This window comes from Cebus imitator, unplaced genomic scaffold, assembly GCF_001604975.1.
Source record: "Cebus imitator isolate Cc_AM_T3 unplaced genomic scaffold, Cebus_imitator-1.0 Scaffold38, whole genome shotgun sequence".
Lineage (NCBI taxonomy): Eukaryota > Metazoa > Chordata > Mammalia > Primates > Cebidae > Cebus > Cebus imitator.
The window spans coordinates 8,254,903-8,267,333 of NW_016107353.1; the positions used below are offsets into that span (position 1 = coordinate 8,254,903).

A 12,431-nucleotide genomic window follows, 5' to 3' on the forward strand; every position below is an offset into this window, starting at 1 on the left:
TGTATTCCAGAACTTAAAGTAAAAAAAAATAAATAAAAAATAAATAAAATGTAAAAGGCCTAATTAGGAAGGACTTTGTATTGGCCCCTTTTCACAAACAAGGAAACTGAGGCTGTGAATAGTTAAGTAACTTGCCCAAAGGCACATGGCTGGTCAACAGTCAAATCAGTATTCAAACATAGGTCCTTAGACTCAAAACAGTGCCCTTTCTAGTTTTGTTACTAATAGCATGGCCAGGTTAGCCTGTTGCCTAACCAAAGTGAAATGTGTCATGCGTCCCACACCCAGAACAACCAACCAACTACTGCGCACCTGTCACTACAAGGGGGAAATCTGTCACACTCCCAACCTGGGGTATTACTGTGGTTTCACTGTACACGTTTCTGAGTGTACTGGCGGTGGCAAAGGCCACTGGAGAAAGATACTCAGGAGACAACCCAAGCCGCCCCTGGAAAGTTCACACGCTAGAAGAACACAGAAGCCAAAGAATGCCAACATGGGAACAGCTGAGAGCCACACTTCACTGAGGCTACCAGAGTATGTGGCACTGCTTAGCCAGAGGAGCACATGAAGGTTTGGAATCTGCCACTTATTAACCAGGCAACCTTGGAAAAGGGGTTTTCTTCCTCACAGGGTCCTAGTTTGTTCCATTAAGAAATGGGAATGATACAGTAATGTCATGAGGCTGCTCTGAAGATGCAATAAGCTGACATAATACACATGCTGATACTGTGACGTAGCTTGCACAATAACTGGAGTTGGTAATAATTTACTATTTATAGTGTGCAAAGCTCTGATTACAGACACAAGATGACTCTGGGCCTGGAGGAAAATGCACATAGACCTGGCACCCTAGAGACCCATGGGTTTGATGGGGAGGGCTCTACTTCCCCTTCTTTTCATGAATAGCCAAAGCCACCTCCCTCAGAAGAAACAAAAATGCTGTGCTTTTCTCTTGTGCTTCCCTCTTGACTCCCTGGTAACTGACCTAAGATCTCAAAATAGCCTGATTTTCCCCTCCAAGAATCGAACTGGCCAAAACAGCAGGCAAACGCTGACCTCTTCACTGGCAGGAGCCAAAGGGGCAGCGAGGCCAGCAATGGATTCCACTTCCCAGAGTGACGGATCCCTCCTTTGCTGCAAGAGGTACAGAGAACCTGTGGATAACACCTACCCCACAGAACACTGTGCAGAGCAATAACCCTGCATGAACAAAGGCAGAGGAACTGCCTTCTTTTTACTTTACAAAAGGCACAGGATAATAAAGAATAGAGTATCAATCAAGTGGAGAGAACAAAATAACAACACACAACTGAATTGAGCACTCACTATGTGGTAGGCCTCATGTGGACGAGCTTTGTAAATATTATCTTATTTAATCCTTGTAACTATCCTACAAGTTAGAAATTTTCATCATCCCCATTTTATAGATGAGGAAGCTTTTATAGCTTGTCCAGAATACAGAAGCAATAAAAGGCAGGAGCAGGACCCAGACCAAACTCTCACCTGGCTCAGACCTCACAAGCAAGAAAAACTAAAGGTCAAAATGCTAGATTTACCTCCAGGTTCTGCCTCTTTCCTCCTTGTCTGTGCCTTCATGTGGCTTTGGAGGAAATGGAGGAAGGCAACAGTTTCTTCCTAAGTTGGGTTCCAAGAGCAAGAGCTGAGAGCTAGGTGATGCTCATATCCTTGGATTTAGGGGAAAGGGGATGAGGCTTAGAATACTGAGGCTAGAGTAGGACAGGAAGCTGTGATCAAGAAGGCTTTGGTCAAGATGTCACTTCTGGCTCCAATTCTTCCATTATAAACCCAGCTCTGTGACTTTTCTATAAACTGTGAAATGAGGGTGTTAGGGAAGTAGGGAAGAAATGGAACAGTTACCAAGTTACCTTCCAGCTTACGGTCATTGCTCCACATTGGAGAAGATCTACAAGATCAAGCAACTCCCCAGACAGATGTCAAAGACACTGTGTTGTCAAGAATCTTAGCAAATAAAACACTTAATTTTGCCGAGATAGAAACAGCTACAACAATACACTTTGCTTTACCAGGGGGAAAAAAAAAAGCTACAAGAATAATTCATGCATGTAATGTTCTTGTCTTCCATGCCATTCGTTAACTATGAATTAATTCTCAGAAGGACACAATGAGAGACTACAATGGCAATACCAAAAGGACAAGCCTCTTTTATTTTTCCAAAAAAGAATGGCTACCTCTTTACACAAAGGCTTTCACTAAAATTCCTTTGGATCCATACCAGACCCATACATAGTCACTTTGAGTTGGAAGGAAATTTGGAAGTTAGTTCAACCCTCCAACAGTTACCTAAGCCCCTTCTACAATGTTTCTGAGTATGGGTACCTAGAAGATGCCTAAATACCCTCAGAATAACAAACCTGATACGCTCAAAGCAGCCTATTTCATTCTTTGGGGAGCTCTGATTTTTTTCAAAAGACTTTTTATACTGTGCCAAAATCTGTCTATGATTTTGGTTCTTCCTCTGTACCCTGTGGCTGTAAAAACTCCTCCACAACAGCTCTTCAAAAATGTAGCCCTCGAGTCTTCTCTTCTGCAGAGGTGTCAATCACTCTGTACTTATAGAAACAATCTGACCACTGAGATGTCATTGTTTTTGTTGTTATTCTTGGATTTTTTTAAAGGCAGACTTACTTGAACCACAATTATTCCAAGAAGATTACTCCTCCAAATAACCCAAACTGCATATTTTTTCAACCTATATTATCAGCAACACTGAAAGCTGATTATAATCAACTTGCTTTCATAGAAAGAAGGAATACATCAAAAAATAGACTATAAGAGAATCCACTTGGCTAAATCTATCACCAGCAAGCATCCTATGCTCCCAACCAGCAGATCAACCAGGAAGAACATTGGATGCACATTTCTCCACCACTGCCCACCCTCCACTACAATTTAAATGGCCAGGTTTCAAGCCATAGACTATAAAAATCATCTTGCCACAATCTTACATTTTATGATGTGGAAGTTGAGGCCCAGAGATCCCATCTTTTTCTCCTTGCCATCCTCAAATATTAATTCTAGGCACCCCATACTTGGTTATGCACTGAGGATACCAAGGCACCAAGCCCTTGCCTTCACAGGTCTCTGTGCAGGGACTCACAGGACAGTTCAAGGGATTTAAAACAGGTGGAGGTATATTGCTGGGGTACCCCAGTGACAGGCATTGGAACCTTGTACAAAGGACTTGGAAGACAAAAGATTGTTTTCTTTCTCCAAACATTGCTCAAATTGCCTTTCCCGGTAGATCATCTGCCCCTTGTTTGGCAAACTCATCCTTCAGACTCAACTTAGGTACCACCATTGACAATTAATCCTTGACTCCCTTTAGCAGTTCCCCTCCTTTGTGCTCCCATAATACCTTGTTCAAATCACAATCACTGTACTTAGAATCTTCTATGCAATTTATCTTTCTTGTGTTAATCTTTTCCATTAGACTTTAGGTTCCTGGAGATCAGAAACTGAGTATCATTGGGTTTTATATGTCTAGTCTAGCTCAGTTGGCACGATACTCGGTTTGATGAATGAAAAAAGAAACATTTCAGCAGTTTTTAGGGCCAATGGGTTTGTCACACACAGAAAAGAATTACAGGTTGAGAAAGCAGAAAGCAGCAGGCAGAGACACAGCACTCTGAAGGGGTGTGGTGCGCTTGAAGAATTATGTGGAATTCTCATGGTGGCAGTTCAGGGTGGGACGGGTGGGCATGGGGAGAAGTGGGTGAGGTCAGGACTCAGGAATTAAGTTTGGGCCAGATGTGGACTACCACATACACCATGCTGAAATGTACAGATATTATCCTTTAGTCAGGTGGGAAGCGACATGATCAGGTTAATTTTTAAGGTTGGTCAAGCAGCCATAAGAAGGAAGCACTCCTTTGAGGGCAGACATGAGGCAGGAAGGTGAATCTGGAGCCCATTGCATGATCCAGCCAGGCCATGAGGAAGGTCTTTGAATGAAGATCTTTGTGTCCTGAGAATTCTGTGGGGGGCCTTGAGGATGAAGGCAAAGTACTGACTCAGATTTGAGAGCTTAGGTAGAACCAGCGGGATCTGATGAGTAACATGAGACCTCAAAGAGGGAGAAGCAGCATAAATGTTGATGCCAGGGTTTCTAACTTAGAGCCCCAGGACAAATCAGGCAACGTAAATAGGAACCATGAGATCAGGAACAGGTTGGGGGAAAGATAATGAGGTTGTTTTAGGAAAGATTCCTATGACAACCTTTCCACATGATTTCTCTAGGTGCAAAGCTATCTTAATATCGTTTTAACCAAAAGAGAGAGATGAAGTACAAAAAAATTCATCATGAAAACCCCAAGAGTACGACACCAATACTTTAATCCTCACGGAGACAGATGGAGCAGTTCTGATGATTTGAAAGAAACAACTTCAGGTGAAAAATCTTCTGGTTCTTAAACCACCAATCATTTCTCAACCAGTTTAGTTGGCAGCTGCATGCAAAATATTCTCTAGACAAGCAAATTCCATGTCTCTCTTATTCCCGGACCCACCTAAGTCATTTTCATATCTGTTTAAAAATTGCCATTACTAGCTGGCAGGCTAATGGCTTCATACCACTCAGCAAATCCCAGTCACCACAGAGAATTCAGTTTACATTAACTAAGTGGCCCCACAGAGCCATTTTGCTGACTAGCAACCTCACGTTATACTCATCTTTTCAAAATGCTAGAAGGTCTAGATATTGATGGGAAAAAAGCCACCTTCCTGCCCCCTCCACACACATGAACAAATCCCTTCTGCCCCAAAAAAGATCCATCTTCTAATCTAGCAACATCCCCTCTCTCCTCCATTTTATAGCGAAAACCTCGTAGAGCAAGCAACAAACAGAATCTCTTTAGAACCAATTACTCTACTTAAATAAACAGTAAAGGGACCTTTCTGGCCCCAGTGATCATCCGAAGTGCACAGGGGCTGTTCTTTGCAGAAAATAACTGAAACTGTCAGCTCACCCTCTTTCTCAAGTTGTAGGTCAGAATCAGGTTCCGGGAGAAGGAATGGGAGAAGGCGGTGTAGAATTCCAGAACTTTCTGCAGGGCATCCCGCTTGATCACATGCAGATCACAGTAGGTCAAGGCCCTAACGTTGGCACAGGACTGAGCAAGGGTGGCTTCCTTCCAGAACACATCTCCAAACACGTCTCCTTTTCCTAAGGAGAGAAGGTTGTCATGAGAAAAGTGTTGGCCAGGAGAGGTCTGGCCATCCAGCTGGCTTCCCTCTATTCCCCAGAATTACTGTCCATTCAGCATTCTGCAGATCGGGCTCAGAAAAAGCAAACGCTATTTTAATGTGAACTTTAACAACATGCAGTTTAAGAAATGGTAAAGTATCAGTTAACACATGCCAACATTTAACTAATCACTTTGAGATCACTAATGTCACCTCCTCAAAGGGTTATCTTGATCATCCTATCCCAAACAGGACACACACACCCATTATTCTTTAACATACCTCCTTTCCTCCTCCATAACACTAGTCACAATCTTTCATTATATTACTTGTTTACTGGCTTATTGCATGTCTCTCAACTTGATAGCTCATGTGTCTTATTCATCCACATAACACAGTACCTGCACATGGTGGGAGCTCAATCAATATTTACAGGCAGAAGGAAAGGATGGAGGTAGACTGTGGGTCTACAATAGTGTGACTGAGAGGTGAATATTTAAGGGAGGGTGTGGACTCTTCATCAGAAAGCTAATGAGCAGGAGAGATCTCCTCTGTCTGGAATGATCTACATGTTAGAACTCAAACAAGCGTAGAGTTCTCCTCTTACCACAGTGTGTCCACTGCCCTAAGGTTTATGTTTGTATGGTGCCTCTTTCTCATCCTCTCTCCCATACCTCCTGCCAGAGTATGTTTCTTACCCTTGCCAAATGTCCTCCTGGTGGTATAAAAATATAGGCCCTATATAATGGCATCTCTTGGACCCTCTACCCCTAGCATTCCACAAGAATACGTTTAATAAGTCAACAGAATAATGCTATGGACTGAATGTTTGTGTCCCTACCCCTTAATTCATATGTTGAAATTGTAACCCCCAATGCAATGATACCAGGAAGTGACACCTTTGGGAGATAATTAAGTCATGGGGGTGGAGCATCTCATAAATGGGATTAATGTCTTTATAAAAGGGACCCAAAGAGCTCTTTTGTGCTCTTTCTACCATGTGAGGATACAATGAAAAGTAGGTAGTCTGCAAACCATAAGGGGGACCCTCACCGGAACCTGACAGTGCTGGCCTAGTCTCAGACTTCCAGCTTCCAGAACTGTGAAAGCTAAATTTCTGTTGTTTATAAGTTATCCAGTATACGGTATTTTGTTAAAGAATCCCAAATTAAATACTAATCCCATATAGCCATATTCTGGGTCAAAGCTTTATCAATAGTCTCTAACCATCTGCTTTTCACACCTAGGGATATTCTTCCTACTTTTGCCAGCAAGCAATATTTTAACATATGTCTAATGAAAAGCCTAATGCATTCCTGGCATAGCCTCTGCTTATAAATAGCTTAAAATGTTGTTTATCTCGCCTTTAAATTTTCAGCATGATAAACACAAATTTGAATCCCCAGGGAGCCAACGAGGAGTATGCAAGAGGAAAGAAAACATGCTACAAAGGGTGAAAAGTAATGTCTTCAAGGGAGTTGTCAGCCTGTGCATCTAGATCGGCTAAGCTCCACAGCTGAAATCAAAGGACCTGTAGCTCAGTGTGTTTAACAGGGCCACTGTTTTCCTGATTAAAGGTAAGGAGGTAATTATACTTCCAAGTTCATGGACAGAACTTGACTTTACCTCAAACATCAAAAGTGTCCACTCTAAGTATGTAACATATCTGTGGGCACAGCCTTCTCTAAATGTGAGCTGAAAAAACATTTATACTAGACACACTACTTCACAGTTCTCTGTGTGTTTGTGGTTCTGATTTACTAAGATGGTTTTACTGAATCAATGTGATAGGATACGCGCTTGGGGTAGCTTCTAGGTAAATATGTCTTTAAGACTGTGCTAGTTAGATTCCCTTACCAAGTTCTTTTTTTCAATTATCTGTAACATGGATGGCTCGCTTAGGGCTGGGGTCAGTAGAGGAAAACGTTTCTTTCTGTGGGCTTTCATGAAAGTAGGCTCATTTACTGTGTACTCCCTAGAACTGAGTTCCAACCAACAAGGCTGGCCAATTCATTTGTATGTATTGTATTTATTAAGCATTCTATAACCTCCCTACACTGCCCACAGTGGCTCATGCACCCTTCATATTTGTGTCATCTTGTTCCTCTAGAGAATGTCCTTCCTCCGGAACATTATGGTCGGTAGTTAAAAAATGGGCCCCACCCTTTTTTTTTTTTTTTTGTACCAGGAACATGTGCACTTTCTTGAACACCGTTGTAGAAAAGTGTGTGAGGATAAAGGGCTGATACAGGACTCAGCATGGGGGAAGGATGAGGAATGGAAGGTGGAGTATGTGGGAAACAGGTCATGGGCAGAGCCCCTCGCCTGGATGATTCCTCTTGATCTATCCAGACTTGCAAGATCAATACTGGGATGATGATCAGCAGAATGGTCACAATGATGCCCCAAATCCCCCATTCTTTTCCCCACAGTACACACATGCAGCAACTCACAACAAGAGGTGAAGTCTAATTCCCTCCCCTTGAATCTGGGCTGGCCTTGGTCACTGGCCTCAACCAACAGAATGGGGAAGAAGTAATGTTTTGGGATTTTGAGGCAAGGTCATAAGAAGCCTTGTAGCTTCTGCCTGGATCTCTTAGAACACTCATTTGTGGGACTTTCCCTCTTGGAACTCAATCAACAACAAGAAGTACAAGCCACACAAGGGGTCACATATGTGCTGTGGCCCACAGCCCAGCTGAGCTCTCAGCTGACAGTCTCAACTGCCAGTCATGTCAAGAAGCCATCTTGGTCATCCTGCTCACTCCAGCCTTCAGATGACTACAGCCCTAGTCAATGCCTGACTGCAAACACATATGGGAAGTGCAAGTGAGAACAAACCAGCTGAGCCAAACAACCCACAGAAGGGAAGAGACAGTAAGTTTCTTAAGCCACTAAATTTAGGGGCGGTTTGCTACACAGCAATAGATAGCCGGAATACACAGAATCATGGAGCTTGAGACCAGCCTGGGCAACAAAACGAGACCTTGCCTCTGCAAAAAATAAAAAATAGCCGGGCATGGTGGCATACATATGTAGTTCCAACTACTCAGGAGGCTGAGATGGGAGGATCACCTGAACCCAGGAGTCCAGGAGTTTGAGACTGCAATGAGCTATAATCGGGCCACTGCACTCCAGCCTGGGCTACAGAGTGAGTCCGTGTTAAAAAAAAAAAAAATCACCTGCTAGGTTATGTAATATTCCAGCAGGACATCACAAATCTCAACTCTGAGCTGGCATCCCCCTTTCCTTCCCTGAAAGAGTGGTACGAGAAAGCAAGGAGTGGCTCTAAGAGTGGCAGACTTTCCTCTGGAAGCCTTTGGAATATCTGTGAGAAAATGTAGAATGTGTAAAACCTGCAGTCTCCTACTGGGATGAAATGTGGTATAACTAAGCCAGAACTATTGAGAGTAGAGCCTAGTTGATAGTCTTGCCTGATTCACATTAAGATTGCTTCTTCTAAACAAGACCCAATATATGAGTGTTAATTCTCAAATGAATTTGGGAGTTTTTCTAATTTTAAAGAAACTATTAGGTAAAATAACAGCACTGCATGTGCATGTAATTATAAATTTATCTGTAAAAATTCAGTTTATCAGCAACTCTTCAGGGGCCTATCTATTGCATAAAACAAGGAGCAACCATACTGTGGTTGGAACACATCATGAAATAAGTGCATCTGTAGAAATGACAACAATTCCCCTTGTGAAACGTTTTCCAATCAAAGGTTTTGTCAGAAACAATAAATGGTGGGTAGATCCTACTACGAAAAGTATTTCACAGTAAGATAATCATGATTAATCTGTAGGGTCCGGGTGTCTCAGTGTCATCAGAACTTGAGTTGATTTTCAACCCAAATTGAATATCATATAATTTTACTTCCTGCCAAGGCAGTAGTTTTGGTATAAATTATCTGTTAGTGAGATTTAAGAATGTAGTATCAGAGGACCTGTCAGAGTCAAAACAAACTCAGAACTATTCTGGCAATGAGAAATGTTTTTATGACACACATAACTTGGGAGAACTGTCAAGGGGAAGGATACAGAACATTTGGCAAGCTGCTCATAAGTTATACACATTGCTGGAAATAATGACTTCCCAGGTCAGGGTTGCAAATCAGAAACCCAGACAAGCACTACACCCACATTTGTTTCTCATTTGCTAGTGTGTGAAATGATCACTCACTCAAGAACAAAAGGTACCCCAATGCGCTCAGCAATCAAACTACTGGAGGCAATCAGCCTATTGATTTCTTTATTACACTGAGACTCTGGGTCCACAATGTTAAAACCTAATGTTCCAGGTCTCTAAAATACTAACATTCTAAGAAAACTTTCTGAGCTAGGGGGAAAAAAAAGGAAGGAAAGGCAGCCTAATTAAAACTCCAGGCAAACATCTCAGTAATAATTAATCCTCCCCCTCCTCCTCCTCCTTCCAATTATATGCAGCTGTCTTTACTGAACCTCCACTGCTGCAGTGGACATAAACAGCCCTATGGGGTACAAACGTAGGATTGAAGAACATTCACAAAACATAGGTGGGAAGTAGGACACAGGGCTGAGGTGGCACAGGGACAGGGAGGGGCACAGCACAGAAGAAAACCAAGTCCCTGCAGGCAATTTGGTTTAGTGAAGGGCAAAGGCTGAAGAGTCGACCACTTGAGGAGGCTAAAGGGGGGTGGGAGGGGTGAAATGGGATTACCAGGGAGAATTCAAGAGATGCTGGAACTCTGGGACCCTGAAACGATCAATAGCCTCCCTGAGGTTAAAGAGTTGCAGGGAAGCAATTCTGATGTGAACCCTACAACTAAGTCTGAAGCCCTCCAGAGAAGGTGCTGTTTATTCAAAGACAGGCTCTGAGTGAGCTTGACAGGCTGGGAGATCAAAGCAAAAATGCAATTTCTGGCTGCTTCTCTTCACCATTCCCCACTATATGCTCTTTTAAGGACCACCTCACAGTGTTATAATGTACTACCCAAAATATAATTCTAATATTAAACTCACTATCTGCTGTTGAGATATTTCTAGGCCCAAACCAACTAAAAAAAATTCATTCAGTCATTCATGCAACCTTTGCTTGCCAGGCACTGTTCTAGGGGCTGAGGTTTAACAGTGGAACAGCAGATGCCGTGAGAGAAAGAGATGCAGGTGATCATCATGTGTCAAGAGCTAAAACGAGGGAGAACGCAGGAGGGGTATCCAGCCCAAGAACAAGGGATGAGGGAAGTCTTCCGAGATTTGATGTCTGAGCTGCAAGCTGAAGAAGGAGTCCAAGTTAAGCAGCATAAAGCTGAAGCATGGAGATGATTCCAGGCAGAGGGCTCAGCATGAGAAAACGCCTTGAGGCACAAGGATCTGGCTATTCAGCAAACCTGAAAGCTGTCTGGAAGCCCCTGAATCACCCCTTATTTTGAATTATCTGTGACTTCATTCACCTGTGAAATGAGTGCTACATTTTTAATCCTTGGAGGAAGGTGCCTGGTTTCCTTAGGTGGCAGCAAACTCACCTCAGCACCTTCCACACTCTGTACACGGAGAGTGAGAGGCACCCACTGACTGAGCGAGTAGCTGTTGAAAGGTTGAGACCCACAACTCTGTTGGGGGCTTCTCTGGGAGGCTGAGAGAGGTGCCAGAAACACCGGGTACAGTGAGGGCTGCCCTCCTCCCCCTACCCCACTGCCTTTACTCCTCTTCCTTAGGGTATCAGGAAGTCCTTTGCCCTCGTGCCATTTCAGGACAAGAGGAGCTTTTCACCCACTTCATCGGGATGATGAAATGCAGCGGCAGAGGCCTGGCACGGCTGAGAGAGGTTCTGAGGAAGGGGCATCCTTGCTCCTGGCCCTAGAAAAAACTGCTTATGAGACAGATAAAGGGAGCTGGATTAATCTTTCCAGGCAAGCCCCAAGCAGAACATGCGCATACCCGCTGAACTACATAGCTCAGGAGGACGACGACAGGAACTCAGTTCTCAGGCCACCTGGATTATACCACATATGTGAAACCCAGGCCCTCTCTCCAGTTCTTAAAAGCCATGACTGAGACAGAAAGAGAATATGCCCAAATCTCCTCCTCCCCAGAGCCACCCTCAGCACATTTTCTAAGAACTTGATCATTCACTCACCTTTTCAATAAGGGTTTTGGGGTTGGACAAGCTGCCTGCAAGCCCACGTTCACCCCATCGAGGGCTCCTGCTGGCCCCTGCTGGACTCTTTGTCCTACTCTACTCCCTGCCCTCCAGTCACACTGGGAGTCTTGGAGTCCCTCTAAGTTTGGTTCCTCTCTTACATCAGGGCTTTCCCAGCACTGTCCCAGACACGCCATCGTGCTCCTTGGCCTGGATGACTCCCACTCATCCTTCAACATATGCCCAAACCTCCTCTCTGATCCCTAGAGCAGAGTAGCTCCCCATCAAGTATGTCCTCTTCACCCTGTGTTTCCCCCTGGCAACACCCATCATTCCTGGAACTGCTGCATACCCAGCACTGTCTCTGGCACATGGCAGGCAATCAATGGTTGTTGAATGTATACATTCAACACTGTTGTTGAATGTATACATAAATGAACAGCACTGGGCATCTTACTGAATCTCTCCCAGCTTCAGTTTACTCAGCTATAAAATGTGGATAATCATACCAGCCTGCTATGGTCTGAATATTTGTGTCCTCCCTGCTCAAGTTCATGTGCTAAAACCCTAACTCTCAATACAGTGGTATTTGGAGGTGAGATCTTTAGGTGGTAATTGGGTCATGAAGGCAGAACTTTTATGATTAAGATTAGTACCTTGGCCGGGCACGGTGGCTCACACCTGTAATCCCAGCACTTTGGGAGGCTGAGATGGGCAGGTCATTTGAGGTCAGGAGTTTGAGACCATCCTGTCCAACATGGTGAAACCCCATCTCTACTAAAAATGCAAAAATTATCAAGTTGTGGTGGTGAGCACCTGTAATTTCAGCTACTCAGGAGGCTGAGGCAGGAGAATCATTTTAACCCAGGAGGTGGAGGCTGCAGTGAGCCGAGATCATGCCATTGCACTCCAGCCTGGGCAATAAGAGTGAAGCTCCGTCTCACCAAAAAAAAAGATCAGTGCCCGCATAAAAGAAAGCTGAGTTCCCTCCCATTTGAGGACACAGTGAGAAGGCACCATCTATGAACCAGAAAGTGAGCCATCACAGGACACCAAATCTTCTGGCACCTTGATCTTGGACT

At 43.8% G+C, this 12,431-nt stretch overlaps 1 protein-coding gene across 2 annotated transcripts in view; it reads right to left on the reverse strand.

Moving 5' to 3' along the window:
* The window catches only part of KCNH1 (potassium voltage-gated channel subfamily H member 1), a 448,557-nt gene that overhangs the window by 98,442 nt on the left and 337,684 nt on the right, over positions 1-12,431 (reverse strand). For both annotated transcript variants that reach the window (XM_017525585.2, XM_017525584.2), the window contains exon 10: positions 5,010-5,206. In XM_017525585.2, the coding sequence (XP_017381074.1) occupies positions 5,010-5,206 (197 nt within the window). The remainder of the gene's footprint in view (positions 1-5,009; positions 5,207-12,431) is intronic.